This window comes from Gouania willdenowi, chromosome 16, assembly GCF_900634775.1.
Source record: "Gouania willdenowi chromosome 16, fGouWil2.1, whole genome shotgun sequence".
NCBI lineage: Eukaryota > Metazoa > Chordata > Actinopteri > Blenniiformes > Gobiesocidae > Gouania > Gouania willdenowi.
In genome coordinates, this window is record NC_041059.1 from 811,272 (window position 1) to 832,814 (window position 21,543).

Genomic DNA, 21,543 nt, shown 5'->3' on the forward strand with positions numbered 1-21,543 from the left:
ATTCAATATGATTATTTCTGTTGTATATTTAATCTGATGACATTAGTCTCCTGTTCTTTTCATTTCCAGGGACTAATCTGTGATTTATTGAATTAAAAACATGTTTACGACTGTGAGGTTTTTGCTGATGAATAATTATTTAAATGTTTGCAGCGACTCGTTCATCAGCTCCAGTAAAACAAGGACAGAGTAAATTATTAACACCTTAAATATCCACCTGTAATCCCTGATAATACAGGTTTAAACGTATATATTTTTTGCTGTAAATTAAATAGATATTAATGGTTAAATTGTGCTACAGAATAGTGGTAAAGTGCAACTGTTGCAGTTTTGAATAAAGTGTTTGCATAACTTTAGCACTGATGCAAAGCAGCAGAAAAAACTCCACTAAATGTAACAAAATCAGTCAGATTTATTTAGAAAAACACAGAAATGTACAAGAGATGGATTTATATAGAAGTAAAAACAATTAGAGAATGTTCCTAAACCTTCATTAACTATAATATAAAAACTGTTGAGCTGAAAAAAACAGTATTTTATGTGCAGATGATTAAAAGCTATTTTAAATGATTTTTGATCTGCGATGGTGTATTAGGGCCACATTAAAATAAATTAAAAATATGGGCACTACGAGATTAAATTGTAATATTTCAAGAATAAAATTGTAATTTTATGAGAATAAAGTCGTATCTTAATAAAAATCATTACATTTCGAGATTTAAGTCGGAACATTTTTAGAATATAGGTATGAATTTTATAAGAATAAAGTGGTATCTTCATAAAATTGTACCTTAATGATTTCAGATTTATTTTTAACTTAATGTGGCACTAATACTCCGTCTTATTGATCATATATAAAATATTTCATACATTATTTTAAAATTAAAAACATGTTTTAAATAATTAAAAGATTTATTGTAGCACGTTTTTGATTTCAGAATAAGATACAGTAAATATTATCAGAAGAGCTGCAGGATGGTGTGTGTGTGTGTGTACATTTCCTTCACTGCTGTGATGGAAACAATAAAAAGATGATCTCTATCAACATGTTAACACACACACACACACACACACATCTATGAGGGATGAATGTAGTACGACCAGTTCAACCACCATTGAAATATGACACCACAGAACTAGATTCACCTCTGATAAAAACAGAGGAAATATAAAAATAAACATCACAGTTTATCAAAGTAACACAACATGTTATCACAGAATTACTGAGACAGTCACATGACTTCAGTCGTCCTTTAGCAACGAGGCATTCACACACGACCATTAGGATGTTCTGATAAACCCACTGAAAAACCTGTTTTAAAACCGGTTTCACTCCAGTTTAAAACCACTTTAAAACCGGTTTCACTCCAGTTTAAAACCATTCTAAAATCAGCTTCACACCAGTTTAAACCTGATTTAAAACCACTTTAACTCCAGTCCCAAACCATGATCCAGAACAGACAGCAGCTCTAAGGAGTCCAATACCAGTTGATTATTCAGCTGCTTCTAACTGGTTCCCAGTTTAACAACAGAGGAAACTCATTCTGGCAAGTTTAACGATAAATTTCAAAATAAAAGTCTGATGAAATAACGTTTCTATTGTAGACGAGTCTGACGTTGGACGTCCGTTTATTTCTGACCACTTTGAAACATTTGAAGTTTTTGGTCCAAATCGCTGGTGTTGATGGGATCCAGTAGTGAACTGGTTCCTGGGTCTAAGAACTGGTTCCTGGGTATCTTGGTACTGGTTTTAAATGTGGGCTCTGGGTTACTTTCAGATTAATGTGGAAAGATGTTTAACAGACTTTCAAAAAAGCAGCTTCAAACCAAACATAGTGAACCTAAGCTGGTTTTAAATCAGGTTTAAACTGGTTTGGGACTGGAATGGACTGTTAATGGGATCCAGTAGTGAACTGGTTCCTACGTATCTTAGCACTGGTTTTAGATGTGGGCACTGGGTTAGTTTTAGATTACCTTTAAAGAGGTTTAACCAACTTTTTGTTTAACCAGCTTCAAACCAACATAGTGAGGCTCTGATTGGTGGAGATGTTGAGGTCATGTGACCAACAGGGTTAACCTGAAGATACAAATCCTAAAAATAAACACATTTCAAAGGTTTTAACAATTGTAAAACTTTATTTTCTCACTAACACAAACACAAAGAGGTGGAGGCGTTATTTAGGCGTTGTCCATCGTGGCCACACCTCCACGCTATGGTTCCTCAGCCCAGCTCCTCCTTGGTCTTTCCCTGTTTACGGGGCATCTTCTTACTGCTGCTGTCCTCCAGCTCTTTGCTCTTATAGTAGTGAGGAGCCACCTCCAGCAGCCACGCACTGTCTATCTCTATCACCTGGAACAGTTCAAACGGGTTGCCATGGTTACTACTGCCGTTTACAAAGATCGCTGGTCGCTTTCTACGGACTTTTTGATTTTTTAAGAAAAATATGCATTTAAAGTGAAAGTAAAATAATTTGACAAATGGATATATTTTGATTCTGATATATTTTATGTTTTGTTTATTTTTATTATCTTGTCTGTTTTTTGTTACTTTTGTGTATTTTGTAATTCTATATGTTTATGTCTGTTTTAGGGGGGTCAACACAACACAACACAACACAGACCTGTCTCATGAACTCCTTGGTGGTGAACACCAGCTCGTGGTAAATCAACCATCTCGGCAGCTCCTCAAACAATGAACTGTTTGGATGAACGTAAACGGTTTGTTGGTTCTTCACCGTTTTATATCCACCTTTACTCAGACGAGCCGTGTGGTAGAAATAACCTGCAGTCACCGCCTGGAGGAGGAAGAGGAAGAGGAGGAGGAGGAGGAGGAGGAGGAAGAGGAGGAGGAAGAGGAGGAGGAGGAGGAAGAGGAGGAGGAGGAGGAGGAAGAGGAGGAGGAGGAGGAGGAGGAGGAGGAGGAAGAGGAGGAGGAGGAGGAGGAGGAGGAGGAGGAAGGGGAGGAGGAGGACGAGGACGAGGACGAGGACGAGGAGGAGGAGGAGGAGGAAGGGGAGGAGGAAGAGGAAGAAGAGGAGGAAGAGGAGGAAAGTATTTAAAGGTTTATTTAACCAGACAGAAATCACTTATTGATGAGTGATGATACAGGAAATATCTTCACTATTGTTTTCCTTTTTTTCACTTTTGTAACTTTTAAACTTTGACTTATTAAAAGTTTTCTTTCCCATTTATTTCAATTGGAAATTTCAGCTTTTTTAACTTTTTTAAACTCAACCTTATTGCTAATTTTCAGCTAATGCTAGGATGCTAACGCTAGGTTAGTGTTAATGCTAATGGTAACGCTAAGTTAATGTTATTGCTAGGCTAATGCTAACACTAGGCTAACATTAATGCTAGGTTAACGCTAACACTAGGCTAATGCTAATGCTAGGTTAGTATTCATGCTAGGTTATTGTTAACGCTAGGTAATTGTTAATGCTAGGCTAATGCTAATGTTAGATTAATGCTAATGCTAGGTTAATACTAACGCTAATGCTAGGCTAATGCTAACGCTAGGTTAATGCTAGCACTAGGCTAATGCTAATATTAGGTTAGTGTTAATGTTAATGGTAGGCTAATGTTAACGCTAGGTTAATGCTAACGCTAGGCTAAGGTTAATGTTAGTCTAAGGCTAACGTTTGGCTAATGTTAATGTTAGTCTAAGGCTAACGTTTGGCTAATGTTAATGTTAGCTTAATGCGTGGCCAAACCACCCTGTCATTGCCCAATCCCGTTAGATCTGTGAAGTTGTCATTATGTCCTTGGGCAAGGCACTTGTAATGTGTGAGTGTTGGTGGTGGTGGGAGGGGCCAATGGCGCACTTTGGCAGCCTCGCTTCTGTCAGTCTGCCCCAGGGCAGCTGTGGCTACATCAGTAGCTTACCACCACTAAGTGTGGAGTGAAAGAATAATCAACTCAAAGCGACTTTGAGTGTCCAAAAAAGCGCTATATAAAATTGATGCATTATTATGATTATTATTATTGCTAATGCTACAAAATGCTATGATAAAGCTAGGTTAGGGTGTTAATGCTAACGTTAGGCTAATGCTAACACAAGGTTAATGTAAATGCTAGGCTAATGCTAAGGTCAGGCTGATGCTACTGCTAGGTTAATGCTATTGCTAGGTTAATGTCATTGCTAGGGTATGCTAATGTTAATGTTAGCTAATACTGGCTAATAGTAATGCTAATACAAATGTATGCTAATGCTAAGCTAATGCAGTGCTAATACGTTTGCTTAATGAAATGCAAATACTCTAGTTTATTTGTAGTTTGGCTATTGTTTTTGATCTTTTATTTTATAAAATATAAAAGTAATCTGACTGACGGCTCATTAAACATTTCAGAGTGACTCACTCAGTTTGTCCTGAAAACTTCCTGGACAGAAGTGCTGAGCTCACTGTGACTGAGGGGCTCAGAGGAGACTTAACAACTCAAACAACACTGGAACGTCCATTTTCGCTTATCTGTAGTGGTTCATGGGTGTGTTCCTTAAACACACACACGCACATGCATACACACACACCTTTATTACTAGACTTTTAGGCCATGTGTGTTTAACATTGTTTTCTTAACGTGGCTGTTTGATGAGGAAAGAGAGGAATTCCTCGTCTGTGCTGATATAGTCTTTGTTTCTATCAGTGGGCGGAGCTAAGGTGGAACACGCTCCTATTATTGAGGCTTTTTTTTTAACCGACCACTACATGAACCAGTCTGGATCAGGTCATGGTTTGGTTCTGGTTTAACGTGTGTTTATCTCTATTGGGCTGAGGATTTAGAGTCTGAGTTTAATATCCACTGTTATCAAAGGAACTTTATTATTATTAGCGCTCTAGTATGTAGTCATCTTAAAGATCCTTAAAATCCTTCTTTTAATCACAAATAAAATGGGTTAAAAGTCACCAAAAATGGTAGAAAACAACAACAACAAAAATTGGTTAAAAGTTGCAAATTCGAGACAGAAAAAGTGGTAAAAAGGATTCAAAGTGTCAATATTAGAACAATTACTGGAAACAATTAGTTTAAACTGGCAAATACCGGAAATAAAAAAATGGTTAATGTGGTTGAAAGTGGCAAAAATAATAATGAAATATGGTGAAAAGAGGTTAAAAGTGACAATAATGGGTCAACATGTGACAATAGGTGGAAAAGTGGTGGAAAGGGTTTATAAGGCAAATGTATTTGTATAGAGCATTTCATACACAAAGTAACTTAATGTGCTTTAAATGATCAAAAAGTGAAAGAGCTTAAAATCAATAAGAACTTTAAAGTTGACAACAAAACATTTAAAATCATCAATAAAAACATTTAAAATCATCAGTAAATACATTACATTACAGTAGAAAAAGAGTTCCTTTAACTTATAAGAGCTGAAAATGTCTTAAAACTTAAATTATTCCAAAAATATTCTTAGTTTCTTGAAGGCATCAGGGGACCCTCTCCTAGTGTCCTGACCCCAAGGTTGAGAACCCCTGCCTTAGTTAGTGTGTGCGTCTCACCTTCCGAATGGGCGTGTTGTCCCCCTGTGAGCTGACCACCTCCACCTCGATGCGTTCCATCAGGCCCTCCAGCTGGTCCCTGACATCCCGCGCTCGTCTCATGGACCTGAACTGGATGAAGTTCTCGTAGCACCACTGAGTGGAGTGACCGCTCTCCACCCACTGCAGAACAAACACATGGTTCTAAAGTTAGCATTAATGAACCAATGACACAACAAAGGGTTTGTGTTCTTCTCTCAGTTTGTGTTTTTGTGTATTTTTCAGTTGCTTCTTTTCTTGACGCATTATATATTTTTAGATTCATTTTGTGTATTTTGTTGTCTTTTAATCATGTTCTTTTTTGTTGTTTTATTGGCAATATTTTGGCTATTTTGTGTGTTTTTCAAGTCATTGTGTTTATTTTATGGTTATTCTGTGTATTTTTGCTGTTGGGGTGTCGGTCATTTTGTGTGATTTCTGTGTTATTTTTTCGTGTCATTTGTATTTCACTTTTATTTTGTTGGTTTTCTGAGTCATTTCATGTATTTTGGTAGTCAATTCATGTACTTTTCTGAATTTTATTGTGGTTTTATATATACTGGATATTTTTAGGTCATTTTAACTATCTTTGTTGTTGTTTTGAATGTCTAAAGCCATTTAGTGTATTTTTCTGTAATTCCGTGTGTTTTTATTCTGTTTTCTATGTTTACAGTCATTTTGTGTGTTTGTTTTGACCCGTGGTCAAACACAGGAGTTCTGCGTCTCCTACCTGTGTGTAGACGTTGAGCAGAACCATGTGATCTCCACCTGGCATCAGAAAGTTCATGCGGGCGTTGTCGGCGTGCACCACTTTGTCTTTGGGTCGGTAGAAGATGGAGTTGTTGACCGACAGCATGGCAGCGATGGTCAGAACCTCCTCTGAACATTTATACCTGCAGAAGCATTAAAAGTAGGGGTGTGTATTGTCTGGTATCTGGCGATACGATTCATATCCCGATACGATATATCACCTTTATTACTAAAGTATCAGGTGATTATGGAGATCCATTCAGTGCCAGCAGTTTTAGAGCATTTTGACTGATTTTTAAAGAGAATATTTTCTACTATAACAATCTGAATTCTGAAAGATTAAAGTCTCTAATTTCATCAGAAAAAATTATTTTGTTTCTAGCTTGTTTTGTTCTGTAATCATCAGTTGAACAGAGGCAAATTTCACACAAATCACCAGTTTGTGAAAACTATTTTTTTTCTGAAAAAATCTATTAATGACTTTGAAACAATTTGTTTTGTTTTAGTGACACCTCAACATTAGTTTCCTTCTATATGATGGCAACATCATTATTATTTTGTTATCTAGGTCAGACCTGAATGGTTTTCTTACTGTATTTTGGCGTTCCTCCAAGTCCCTCCCCCGTCAATCACACACGTAACTTCTTCTTCCTCCCAACACGCAGAGATGACCGTTTAGCCCTGTTAGTTGATGGTTTTATCTCACGATCGCAACATAATCAATAATCCACTCAGGTCCACATGTTCTGTGTTAGTATGTATAATATATGTGATCTGCTGGATACTTTATAATATCACTTCATAGTTACATAATCTCCTTCGTTCCTGCTTCTTCCACCTTAGCTAATGGTAGCATCAGTGGCTAATCTCTCATCTAAAGGTGCACTGCTGCCACCTTCAGGGCACAGTTGGTTACTACATCACCCTACAGCTTAGATATTGGTTGTGTGTAGTGAATGAGTTAATAAAAAATTCGATATGGATGCATTTGGAATCGATCCGAGAATTGTGCGACGTAGTATCGCGATGTATCGCTGAATCAATTTTTTTCAACACCCCTAATTAAAAGTGTTACCTTTAACTGCAACATGTTTTCTGTATTTTATCTAAATTATTAATTTCAAAGGTCACATATAAATTCTACCAAATCAAAAAAATGTATTTATGTTTATATTATTTAAACACTTTTGACATTTTATGGAGTATTTATTGTTTTTTTTTTATCTAAACTTTAATAGATTTTAATTTTTTTTTTTTTTATATTTTTTATCCAAAAATAACCAGCTTAAGATCAAATAATGCAAACTTAAGATAACGTAGTAAAAACTGGGAGAATTAAATAAAATATCTTTTCCAGATACATTTTTGCAAAGGCTTTAAGTGGGATTAATAAAAATATAGATATATAACAGATTGTTGTATATAATTTTTTTCCCCTTAAACACAAATAAATCTACTTTAATTCTATAAAGCCTGAATGATTATGTAAAATAATGTAAAAAAATTAAAAATAAATAAATAAATCATGGAAAATTGAAAACCTTATGGATTTTAATTTATTATTTATTTAATTCTAATTATTTAATAATTAATACATTTTTATTCAAATTCAACATTATTTTATTATTATTTAATTATAATTATGGAAAATGTAATGGATATTTGTTAAGAAAAAAGAAAAACAACAAAAGTGGATGAAGTTATCCATATTTACTTATTTTTTTTAAATGTATATTTATCTTTCCTGTAAAACGTGATCTCGTTGATTTTATTTATAATTTCTGTTTTACTGAAAAATAAAATGTAAACACATTTTTACGATTAAACTTTGTATTCAATAAATGAAAATGGTGATCAAAAGAAATAAAATGATAATTCTATAAAAATAACGTGTGATGATGACACTCACTGCTCTGAGGCCAGGATCATTTTACTGAGCATCGGATCCACAGGTAACTCAGCCATTCTGCGTCCCAGCTGATGAAAACACACAAGAATATCAGGAAAACATTAATAAATAAATGAGATTATGGGTTATCAGGCTCTATAATCAGTCAACCCCTCGTTAATAATAATCTTATATTAAGGCCCATGTGCACATCACAACCACTAAATAAACATTCATGCATTTTACACTTAAAGCCAAAATCTTAGGAAAACACTAATGTATTGATTCAAATCATAGTGGGAATAGTGGAGCTAGCTCACATGAATAAACTGAATAAAACAAACATTTAATATCATTTATTTACTGTACAAACACACGTTCTGTGGTGCACTAGTACGCATTACATTATAAACTTATTTCATGTGTATTTATGGTGTGATATATCGTCATGAAGCATTGGTTTTTATTAGGGTTGCAAATTTACAGGAATTTTTCAAAGCTGGAAACTCTAAAAATATGATTATAGTATTATTTAAAATATCAGCACGTTATTTAAAATTACTCCCAATTTTTTGGTTAATTCCAATAAATAATTGACATTAAGAGCAAATGAAGTGAAACGTGTGTTCCAGCTGTACTGTAATGCTAAAGTTAACGTTAGATGTTAATGTCACCTTGGTCAGCTCTCCCAGGTGGTTTAGAGCTCCCAGAGCGTAGAGCTGCTCCAGGGCCAGGACCAACGTCTCATGGGGAGGAGGATCCATGAAGTCAAAGTGAACCAGGTCATTGATGCCTGCAGCAGAAGAAAGAAGAAAGAAAGCAAGAAGAAGAAAGAAGAAATTAGAAATGGAAAATGAAAAAAAGAAGAAATAGGAAAAGGAGAAGAAAAAGAAGAAGGAAGAGGAGGAGAAACAAGAAAAAGAAGAAATCATTTGAAAAAAGACAAAGACGAAGAAATTACAAAACAAAGAAAAAGACGAAGATGAAGAATAAAGAAAAAGAAGAAATTAAAATGAGAAAAAGAAAAAAACAGAAGAAAAAGGAGGAGAAATTAGAAAAAGACAAAGAAGAAGATAAACTCCAGAAATGATGTAAACTCTTTCTTTAAATCTTCCTCACCCAGACTCTTCAGCAGCAGGACTACATTTCCCAGGTTGGTTCTCTGGATCTCAGGAACCGTGGTTTCCTCCATCTCATGTTTGAAGGCCCAGGCCGTGTAGAGACGGAAACATTTCCCAGCAGCCACTCTGCCTGCACGGCCTGCTCTCTGATTGGCTGAGGCCTGACGGGGTGAAACACACACAGACCTCCTTAGAACACGCCTTGTCATGTCTGTAGTTCTTAGTCTTCAACGTTCACCTCCTTTGAGAAACCAAACTATGGGATGTCGAGAACATTTGTTTGGTCCTGACAATGGAGGAGCTTTTACCCGTGAGCACGGCGTGACGATGAGCGACTCCATGCCGGTGCGAGCGTTGTAGCTCTTCTGTTTACAGAAACCAGGGTCGATGACGTAGATGATACCGTCGATGGTGAGTGAGGTTTCTGCGATGTTGGTGGCTACCACCACCTTAGAGAAAGAAGAACAGAGTTAATTACAGCTGTACTACTGTATAATTTCTGTCATTAGCTGCACCTTCACATGCATTATTTTACACAACTCACAGGTAAAGCAATGTAGCAACACCTCATGTAACATTTTAATAAAGTAACTTTAGAGTGTTTTTATCAGCATTTAAACTCTGCCACCCAGTGGTCTGAACTGGAACTGCATTATTTGCAACCTTAAATTTTCTGATACTAAAACCAATCAGACTGAATGTTAAATTTAACATTCATTAAAACAAAAAACCATTTTCTCAGAAAAACAATGCATTTTGTGTGTTATTTTGGTTTGTGTCAAACCGACAAGTTGAAAAGATTTTCCAATGGCTGCCTTTTACTTATTTTCCTTTTTCAAAGAAAAGTAAAAAAAAAACAGTTTACATGTGTTTAAAATGAAGACGACAACTGTTTCTATCCTCCTTCTGTAAACAAAAGCTCTTTACAGCGACATCTGTAAATTTTCCTGATTATTTACAGGAACCAAAAGCAGCACAACTTGTTGAAAAAGCTACTAAACTTGAGCTCTCGGAGAGCGCACACCTCTGCCAAGTAGCTCATTTCCATCCATATTGTGATTTAGAGTACAGCATGCACTTTCCTACCACTACTACATTACCCATAAGCCACTGCACTTAAAGGAACAGGCACATCCACCCATATTGTGATTTCTACGAGTGGTATTTTCTCATTTTTGGTAATCCAGAACATCACCAAAATTTTATCAGCTGTTCCATTGTCCCATTATCAACATTTCCTGAACATTTTATCAAAATCCATTCAAAACTTTTCAAGTTATCTTGCTAACAAACAGACAGACAGACAGACAGACAGACAGACAAACAGACGCAGGGTAAAACATAACCTCCCGCTCTGCTCTTGATGGAGATAATGATCTAAAGAGCGATTAAATCTACTAAATGATGTAAAAATCAGGCTGAATGTTTCACTCCAATAGAAAACAATGGGATGTTTACAGGCAGTGGGGCCGTGTGACATCATCAATCACATGATTTAAAGACGGAGGAACACAGGCTCTAAAACTGTAATGTAGTCCTATTTTTTAAATAATTAAATAAAATATAGTGCATAATAATGTTTTGTTAGACATAATCTACTAATAAGGACAGTTAGAACATTATAGGACATATTTATAGAAACAAAAAGGGTTTATTATTAGCATGTGTGATGAGGTCCAATGTGTTTTAGGTCTAAATGTTGTGTTAACAGGTCAGGTTTTGTTGCGTCACCTTTCTGGCGCCGGGCGGCGTTGGATTAAAGATCTTGGCCTGCATGTCTGACGGTAGGTTGGCGTAAATGGGCAGCACCAGCAGCTCAGCGATCTTTGAGCCGAGTCGTCTGCACCTTTCCTGGAGCAGCTCACAGCACGCCTCAATCTCCTCCTGTAACACACACACACACACACACACACACAGAAAAACATTGTGATTTAACTATAGGAACATGTATAGAATTAAAACATAAACTTAAAAACAGTAGGTCAGCATTTAAAAAGGAGGTTTGTGATAAACCGAAAGTCTGTAAAGTGTTGACGCTACAGACAGAGAAAAATATATCCACCGTCTTCTCAACGTAAACCAATGGTTACCAAGCTGATTTTGGGGATTGTGACCCATTTAAATATCTCAAACCTCTGGTTAGAATTAGTATTTGTTTGTTAAATTTGTTATACTTTCTTACAAATACAAGAAAGCCAAGAGTAGTGAAAAGTTAAGCCACCTCAGATATTTTCATACTGTGTGAACTATATTTAAATTTGAGAAAGTCAAAGTATAGAATACAGTTGTTTAAACCAGTGGAAATCACACTGGGAGGGGGATGCCAGATGCCTTCAGAAAACTAAGAATGTTTTTTCAACAATTTGAGCCAAATATTTCCTTATTTTTACAAATTTTCTGCAACTCCAGCAAACTCACCATATTTTAATGTATTTTTGCTACATTTCTCCCATTTCTGACACTTCTACATCACATTTTAATGTCTTTTCTACACATTTTTGCTACTTTCCAGACATGATCAGCACTTATAAACCCTTTCCACCACTTTTACACCTAATGTCACATATGTTGACACATTATTGTCACTTTTGACCTCTTTTCACCAAATTTCACGATTTTTTCCCCCAATTTAACTACATTCACCATTTGTCATGCCCATTATTTGTCCGTTAAACTAATTGTTCCTTTTCTGTCTGTTTTTGTCCACTCTAATTTGCAACTTTTAACCAATTTCTGTGGTTTTTAAAATCCCATTTCACCACCTTTTCCACCATTTTTTGTCACTTTGAACCATTTTATTAGTGATTAAAACTAGAGATTTAACACTATAAAATGACTATATATATTAATGACTATGAATCAGGTATCAGTACCTGTCCAGTGAGGAACACCAAGATGTCTCCTGTAGGCTGCGTGACGTGGATCTGCAGCACAGACACGACACAGGCCTCCAGGTAGTCTGCCTCTGGAGCCTGAACACACAAACAGGAAATAATGAAGGAACTTTGTCTTCCTGTCCATACATAGGGCTCTATAAAATTCAATTTATTATCTTACAAATTCTGTTTCCCACAGTCATATTTTAAAATTCCATTTTTCTGGGGTTTTCTTTGCAATTTTTGGAAAATTTTTTGTTTTTAACTCCTGTGAGGAAACAAAATATAATAATAAAAAAAGAAAACCATAATTAAACAAAAATGCATGCCAAAATAAAAATGTAATTTATAAATAACCAAGTGTAAAATACAATTTAAAGGTAGATATAAGTTTAACTGACTTGCATTATTGTTCCTGCTCCTTTTTAAGAAAATCCCCCACCCCCGGAAAAACTCATCAGATGTATATGATTTACATAAATTACCTATTTTCAGTTCAAAATGACAAATTTCACCTATGAGACGAATTTGCATGTATGAATAAATCAAAAACTTCTCATCAGTAAAATACAAAAATCTTCTAAATAAAAGTAAAATATATGGTTATGTATGATTATATCCTGCCCTGTAGGTTCACATTACATGTTCTTACTTTGGTGTAGAAGATGTCTACGGGGAACCTCCTTCCTGGGATCCTGAAGACGGGGGCGTCGTCAAAGAAGCAGGAGAAGCGCTGGGTGTCTAGCGTGGCACTGGCCACCAGAACCTTCAGATCAGACCTGAAGCGAGCGATGTCTTTGATCAGACCAAACAGGATGTCTGTGTGCAGCGTGCGCTCGTGAGCTTCGTCGATGATGATCACGCTGTGGGACGGAGGAGGATGAGATAGAGTGATGAAGACTGATGAAGACCTCGGTCGTCCTCACCTGTAACTCGCCAAATCCGGCTCTGTGAGAAACTCGCGTAGCAACATTCCGTCCGTCATGTACTTTAGGATGGTTCTCTCTGACGTGTAGTCCTCAAAGCGGATGCTGTAGCCCACCTGGAGGAGGATGAGCAGCGTGACATACTGACCACACACTCATTCAAACCTGTACCTCCACCTCACCTCGTTCCCCAGCTTCACGCTCATCTCCTCGGCCACTCTGGCTGCTACGGACATGGCGGCGACCCTTCGAGGCTGCGTGCATCCAATCTTCATCCCTCCTTTGGTGTAGCCCTGAGGAACGGCCAGTGGTTCTTATAATAATAATAATAATAACAATAATAATGCATTGGATTTTATATAGTGCTTTATCAAAGACACTCAAAGTGCTTTACATTTATGTGGATTATTCTTTCACTCCACACAGAGTGGTGGTAAGCTACTACCTTCGGTTATTGTACGACCCAGTCTACCACTGAACCTACACTTATCGTGCCCATTATTTACCAGTTTAAACTAATTGTTCCAATATTGACACTTTGAACCCTTTTTACCACTTTTTCTGTCTGTTTTTGTCCACTCTAATTTGAAACTTTTAACCAATTTCTATGGTTTTTAAAATCCCATTTCACCACATTTTCCACCATTTTTGGTCACTTTGAACCATTTTATTAGTGATTAAAACCAGGATTTCCATCTTTAAGATGACTATAATAATAATAATAAACGTTCCTGGATAACAGTGGATATTATTCAGATGAATAAATAAATGTGGTTATCACAGATTCATAGAACAATGGACCATCATTTTACTGACTTTATGGATGGACCCCAAAAATCTCTCCTTTATTCCCCCTTATAGATGGTCCTGTCTCCACATGACTGTTCTTCAATGTTCATGTCTGTGTTCAACCACCTTCAGCTACAGTGGGGGTCCCTGCTCTATGGGACATTTATTATGGGGGTCATGGCCTGAACAGGTTGAGAACCACAGGTTTACAACACAGTAGATCAGTGGTTCGGTGTGTGGCGTCATCACTTACGTGCTCCAGGAGGTACTGGGGAATCTGGGTGGTCTTTCCTGATCCCGTCTCACCCTCGATCACCAGCATCTGATGCTGGTCGATGGCGGCCAGCAGGTCCTCTCTGTAGGGGAATATGGGCAGACTGCGCCTCACCTCCTGCATGGACTGTTTCTTCATCTCAGCCTGAGACAAAGTGGGAGTGTCCTGAACACAGAGATGAGCTCATATTATCCAAGCTTTGAGAAAAAGAGACAAGGACGACAGCGGCGCTTTTTCAGGAAACAAAACGCTGAGTTCATCGAGAAAAGAAGATAACTTCACCTCAGGTACGCTGAACCAAATGAACCATATTCAATATTTTTCCTCAAAATGGTGAGACACGATATAAATCTCACTGTTTTTATCTAAATAAAGTCCTCACAGCTGCAGAATATCATTATGTGCTTATTTTTGGCTGAAGACGTAACAAAAGCAAAAATCCTATAATGAAATTGTATCGTAATAGGTGATATTTTAATTTGTTATATCATCTAAGGTGGAAATCTGGATATAATGAACAGATCTGTCTTCAGCAGAGGCTAAAATCAGACAGAAAACATCAAAGGAACGATTGATCTGAACCATAATATGAGGTAGGAAACTAGAAAGGGAAATTAAGATGGTTTCATTTAATCTCACAACTTTTTTCAGATCACAGTAAATTTCCTGAAAAAAGTTGTCAGATTAAATTAAACCTTAACACAGTGGATTCCCAACCTTTTCTGGGTTATTAATATATATATTTCACACTATCACATGACATTGTACATGTTACACCTCAGATATTTAAAGACCTTTAATTTATTTTGATCTGTTTGTTTACATTTTATTTGAACTAGATTTATATTTGAGAAAGTATAGAATAAAGTTGTTTGAGATTGTAGTTAAAGAACTAGTTAAAAAACTATGACAATTTAAAATAATTAAAAACGCAATTTTTTTTTTTTAAAGATTTTTTTGGCTCTAGTGGCCTTTATATGACAGTTGCTAGACAGGAAGGGGGTCAGAGAGAGCAGGGAATGACACGCAGGAAGGGGTCCCAGGCCGGGAATCGAACCTGGACCCGCTGCAGGTGAGGAACTACAGCCTCCGTACATGGGGCGGGCGCTCTACCCACTGAGCTACACACCACCCCTAAAAACGCAATTTTAATCAGTAATTTTCTTTATCAATTACAAGTCATTCCAGGCGACCCCACATGGGGTCACGACCCCAAGGTTGAAAAACACTGCCTTAACATTTTAATTTAAAAAAAGAAGACAAAATGAACTTGCTGGAATTAGAAAGGGAAATATCCCCCTTCAAAATAAAAGGCCTTTGCACTAACCTCCTGGGAGAGCGTCCCCTTCATGGTGATGGCGTTGCTGACGAAGTCGATCATCTGGTCCTCCTCCAGGATCAGCTGATACCTCTCCTCCTCCCTCCTCCTCTCCAGCTCTCTCTCCTTTCTGGCTCCAAAGCTGAGCGAGGCCGTCTTCAGACGCTCCTCCTCCCAGCGACCCTGCTCTCCTCCCAGCTCCATGGGCACCTCCTCCAGCTCCAGCTCCCTCTGAGGAACCACCTGCTCACAGAGGAGGAGACACCCAGCTCACATCCATCCTGGTATAGTGCCTCCTCCTCCTCCTGCTGTTCTCACTTTGCTCCTGCTCTCCTCAGGCATGTAGTAGCGGTTCCTCCTCTCCTCCTGCTCTCTGGCTCCAGCCTTCTTGTAGTCCTTGGCGAGGTCTCGCAGCGTGCGCTTGTACTCCAGCTCCTTCTTCTCCCGCGCCGTCAGCTCCTCGGTGGAGAACAGATATTCCTCGTCCACGATCTCTGCCTCCAGGTCCACCAGCTTCTCCTCCTCCCTCTTCTTCAGGTAATCCCAGCGGGATCGCTTCCTCAGCTCTGGGAGCTGCAAACAGAGAAAACGACTCAATCATTCAAGCAAGGAATTAACTAATCAAATACAAACTAAAAGAGATCATCCAACATTTTTATAAATATGTCCTAAAACCTTCTTCATTAGTAGATCTATATTTTTTTAAAGTAAAAATTTACAGAAGTGTATTGTATTCACTTGAAAAGAAAATAATTTGCTTTTTCTTAATATTTTTTGTTTGTTTGGTTTTCAGGTTTTTTTTGGACAAATGTTTTAGTCTTCTGTTTTTTGGAGTCATTTTTTTCTGTTTTTAATACAAATTTTTTTTCTGTTTTTCAGACAATTTTTTTTTTCTGTGTTTCAGACAAATTTTTAAAATGTTTTTCGTGATAAATATTCCTAATTTATAGAGGGCATTTAAAACAACAGATGCATTTATTGCTTTATTGAGAGCAAACATGGCCGACATAGTTCTTTTGATAAAAATTAATTAGTCGGTGTACCAGTGTCTCAGAAGGAGACACATTTGAGTTAATTTTGATAAAATTATTGCAGTTTTCAATAATAAATAATGACATTAAAGGATGAAAAAGGCTAATACACTTTATTTCTTTTCTTGTTAATTAGAAATCACACCTGAGCCTGGTTCGTACCATATTCTTCTGGTCATCCTCGGCCATCTTTAACCTCTTCTGAGCTTCTTCGTAGGCCTGAAAACAAACAAAGGTAAACAAACGTTGCCATAGTGATTGAGAACCACAGACTGAAGCCTCCTCTACCTTCTTGTCCGTCCTCTCTGCGATGTTCCTCGTCTTGTCTTTGTCTTTCTCACGGACTCTCTGAGCGAACGCGTCTCTCTCCTCGATGTCCTGCAGACGCTCCCGTTCCTCCTTCTCCCACTCTTCCTCATCCTCCTCTTCCTCCTCCTTTTTCACAGACTTTTGGCCTGGAGCCCCCCTGACATGAAACACAGGCCAGTTTATACGACTAAACTCTGTAATGAAGCTAACAGGACAGAACTTTTATTTATGGTGGAGTAAATAAAAGTAAAGAGGGTGAAAATATGATCCCTGAGGAACTCCAATGTTTAACTCCATATGTACTAAGGGCACCTGAAAACATCCATTCATGTCCAAATTATGATTTTTATTAATTAAGATTTTGAATCAATTCAAAATTTTCTAGAATTGATTTTTAAAAAATGTTTTTTAAGCCATCCCATAATAATAATAATAATAAATCAATTTTGTATAGTGCTTTCTTTGGACACTCAAAGTCACTTTACAGAATTAAGGCATTATTCTTTCACTCCACACTTAGTGGTGGTAAGCTACTATTGCAGCCACAGCTGCCCTGGGGCAGACTGACAAAAGCGAGGATGCCATAGTGAACCATAGGCCCCTCCCACCACCAACACCAACACACACACACACACACTACATTCATACTAAAAAATAAAAAAAGATCTGCCCCTACAGCGTACTACCTAGTAGTCCCATAAAATGTAGATGTACTTATTTATATTTTAATCTGCTGATACTGATACGTAAATGTCATTTTTTATTTTCATATTTAATTTAAAATGTTCTCAAATCTTTACTTTTGAAGCTGATAAGTGGGTGTTCTTATTTACTTATTACAACAGAAACTGAAAAGTTAAACATGTTTTTTTTGTTTTGATAAAATAAGAATTGTTTTATTGTTTTCTTTTGTTCTAAGAAAGAGTTTTTATTTTTTTGATGTCAATGAATTGTTAAACTTTGCAGCCACAGAAATATTAAAAAGTATTTTACTGATTTAATTTAAAGAGATAAGGAAATGAAATGTTACCTCCTTGTCCAAATTTTTCCTGTTTATTTACAATTTTAGAATTTATTTATTCAACACGATCAGTTTTTATTGGCAATCGTTGTAACCAAGAGTATTGATTGTGAAACAAGAACCAGTTTGAATCAGGGTTGGGGTCAATTATAATTGTTGATAATTAATTGTAATTATGTTGTAACTGTCATTTTAAAAATCTGTTGTTGTAATTCAATTGTAATTGAGTTAAGAAAATTGACTGAAAATGGTACAAAAATTGTCAATTATAATTTAATGCAAAACTAGGTAACCATGCTACAGTTCTATATGTACAGTTCTACATATATATGTAGTTAATCATTTTAAAAATATGTTTCATATCAAGCTTTACCACATTTTACCATTTAAAAGATAAATGAATCTATAGGTATACTGACCCACACCATAAATATTAAAACCTATATATTCATTGATTATGAAGCCTAACAAGGTAATCAATAGATAAGAAATAAATTAGATAGATATTAATTTTTTGTGTATTTTACAGCTGATTTAGGACCCGATAGCGTTACAGATGCTAACAGAAAGCTAACACAAGAGGAAGGTTAACTTTTATTAGGTTATTTATTTCAGGCTCATTAATTGTGATTAATTGCAATTTAACTTTCTGAGGATAAAAAAATCATGAGCTGCTGGAATGGTCACATCCCTAATATCTATACTAATATCTATACAAACAAACATTTAGGTGAAGTAGCTTCAGATACCTTGTGTATATTTCTACCTGGTTGGAGGTTCATCGTCTCCACTGGACTCGCTGCTCGCCCTCTGACGGATGTTCTTCTTGTTTCTGTGTTCTTTGCTCTTTTTCTTCCTTTTCTGTTTCTCCTCAGCGGGTTCTTCCTCTCCGTCGCTGTCCTCCAGCAGCGTGTACGTGCGGTTCTTCCTCTCCATCTCGATGGCTTGGCGTTCCAGGGCTCTGGAAGGTTTCTCAGGCTGCTGCTGGCGAGGAATCTGCAACGTGCGGAAAAAACACCCGTCGACGAATTAGTTTACACAGACGTGATTTCAGAAATAAAAGGCTGTGCTATTAATCACAATTTGATTATGATTATTATACTTAACGACTACAAAATTAACATAATCGAGAAAAAAGATAATAAAAAAAAAAAAAAGATATTTTTTTCCAATTATACATGTTTTTTTTTTTGCTATTCACAAATGCACATAGTCAGCAAACTTCCACTATTTAGGATATCTACAGAGAATAAAACTTGGCACACACAAGAAAAAATAACTGAGTTGTTGACGAGCGTCTCTGAATCCAGATTATGTAAACAGGCTAAAAATCTATAAACTCTGGAGTTAAAACCTCCTCCTCTTCTCTTTCTAACTAATATACTTCTAATTCATTGATTGTTGTTTACAAAAGTGAACATACTTTTTTTCAAGTTGCAATTTTATTTTTCTCAAGTCTTCAAAGAATGTATTTTACAGTGTTTTATACTACAGTGAAATTTACAGTTCCCTTAAAATTACTTTATCTTGTCTGAAGCAGTTCATTTGTTTACAAAAGGAAATATACTTGAATAATATTTTAATTCATATTTTGCATTCAAATATTATTTTTTGTTTTGTGCAAAAGTAAATGTACTTGATTTTAGTGTTTGAAGGATTGTATTCATGTTTAAAGAATGAATTTTACATTGTTTTGTACAAAAAAATAATCATGATTTCAATTATGACTAAAATAATGTTGATTATTAATTTCTCTATAATCAAGCAGCTCTAAGACAGGGACGCACCTTGTCGTAAAGCTCTTTGGCGAAGGACAAGACGCTGGGATCGATGTCGATGGTTCCCGTCGACTCCAAACGAGACACAAAGTCGTCAGCGCTCCCCGCTTTCCGTGCGAGGCCGATCATGAACTGAGACACGTAGCGATCGCTGAGCCCCAGGATGTCATGGAGACGGTCGTTCACCCACTGATCCAGGCCCGCCATGATGGCTACACACACACACACACACACACACACACAATCATAACAACACCAGAAAAATCTCAGACGGGTACCTAATGATGCAAAAACTTCTGCAGTGATTCTCTAAGAAAGTAAAAAAGGGTTTTTGTTTTTGACATTTTTTTTTAAAGTAAAAAATGATAGTGACAAAACTGCTGACTTTGCTTTTTTGTACCACCAAACTGCCTCATAATTAGATCAAATCCAATTGGTCAAAGCTAAACTGATTACATTAGGAAGGTCCCCGTCTGTGATTAAAATTAACGGAATCCACTTCCTGGAATCTGAATTTCTTTAATGTATTTTTAAAATTACATATGATAAATTAGGCAGAAATAACAATATGACACAGAAGAATATACCTTACATGTATGGTCTTGGAAAGTCAATAACACACATTTACACAATGTCTTCCCTATAAAATGGTTACGCTAAACCAAGGGTTCTCAACCTTGGGGTCAGGACCCTATTTGGGGTCACAAGACACTGGGAGAGGGTCAGCAGTTGCATTCAAGAAACAATTTGTGCCCATTTTTGCTTATTTTTTCAACCATTTTTCTGCATCTACGCCAAACTTGACAGTTTTTAACCTATTTTCATCACTTTTTCTTGGCAAGGCAGTTATTTGTATAGCGCAATTCATACGTAAGGAACTCAATGTGCTTCACATGATTAAAAAGTGCAACAGAAAACGTTCAACAGCTTAAAAATCAATAAGAACATTAAATTCAGCAGCAAAAATATTTAACACCCATTACGTCAACAACAACTGTGCCATATTTTTGCTCCTTTTAAAGTATTTTTGCTACATTACTCCCATTTCTGACACTTCTACATCACATTTTAATGTTAAAAGTTGTACATTTTTTGAAAAAAATAAAAATAAAAAAATTTAAAAACAATTATTTTAAACTGGCAAATAAGGGGCATTACAAATCGTGAACGTGGTTAAAATGGCGAAAAAAATAATCATAAAATATAGTAAAAAGAGGTTAAAAGTGACAATAATGGGTCAACATTCAACATATGTGACATTAGGTGTAAAAGTGGTAGAAAGGGTTTATAAGTGCTGAACATGTCTGGAAAGTGGAAAAAATGTGTAGAAAAGTTATTGAAATGTGATGTAGAAGTGTCAGAAATGGGAGAAATGTAGCAGAAATACATTAAAAGGAGCGAAAATATGGAGAGAAAAAGTGATTAAAGAAATAAGTTAAAATATGGTGAATTTGTTGTAGTTGCAGAAAAAGGTAAAAAAAAAAAAAAAACATGCTAAACTCTACCTCCATGACTGATGTTTAGGCAGCAAACTGGGATTTGCACAGTATAAATGTAATATAAATTTAAAGTTCATTAGTCAACAGTTGACTCTCATATATCACGGTGGACTCCATTAAAGACAAACCAATAATTATGAATATTTTAATATGAACTTTAAAATACAAACCTCAGACGCCGTAGCTCACTTTCAGGTTATTCCTTGTTAGCATCCAGTGCTAACTGATGCTAAAAACAGTTGCTTTATTCCACCGCGTTAAAAAACCCTCTCGATGCAGACATTTAAGGAAACATTGGTTCAACACAAAGACGAAAATTAGTGCTTTTCCTTACATCTGCGCTACAAAAACAGTCACAAACACGCACGAAAACCAAGTTTATGCTAAACGAGCCTAGCTTAGCGCACGTTTGAATTACAGGCTAAAACGTCAGTAGAGGAAGATGAG

General features: G+C 36.4%; 1 protein-coding gene across 1 annotated transcript; it reads right to left on the minus strand.

Moving 5' to 3' along the window:
• Positions 1–2,116: 2,116 nt before the first annotated feature.
• dhx16 (DEAH (Asp-Glu-Ala-His) box polypeptide 16) lies at positions 2,117–21,543 on the minus strand. The gene is made up of 21 exons (XM_028470849.1): positions 21,267–21,543; positions 19,607–19,809; positions 18,586–18,815; positions 16,778–16,955; positions 16,652–16,708; positions 15,777–16,031; positions 15,468–15,701; positions 14,120–14,305; positions 13,260–13,370; positions 13,078–13,193; positions 12,804–13,014; positions 12,149–12,247; positions 11,007–11,159; positions 9,584–9,724; positions 9,274–9,436; positions 8,829–8,947; positions 8,176–8,243; positions 6,247–6,409; positions 5,499–5,660; positions 2,622–2,795; positions 2,117–2,350 (listed from the first exon to the last, which is right to left on the minus strand). Exons 2-21 carry the CDS (start codon positions 19,802–19,804, stop codon positions 2,222–2,224), a joined length of 3,147 nt encoding a protein of 1,048 aa, XP_028326650.1. The 5' UTR covers positions 19,805–19,809; positions 21,267–21,543; the 3' UTR covers positions 2,117–2,221.

What these genes read in the sequence shown, in the direction of transcription:
- dhx16 (XM_028470849.1), bottom strand. Translation starts at nt 19,804, where the DNA reads ATGGCGGGCCTGGATCAGTGGGTGAACGACCGTCTCCATGACATCCTG. An exon ending in CTGAGGAGAGCAGGAGCAAA is followed by an intron (nt 15,702 to 15,776) that starts GTGAGAACAGCA and finishes CTCTGTGAGCAG; the next exon opens with GTGGTTCCTCAGAGGGAGCT. An exon ending in CCAAGGAGTTCATGAGACAG is followed by an intron (nt 2,351 to 2,621) that starts GTCTGTGTTGTG and finishes GAACTGTTCCAG; the next exon opens with GTGATAGAGATAGACAGTGC.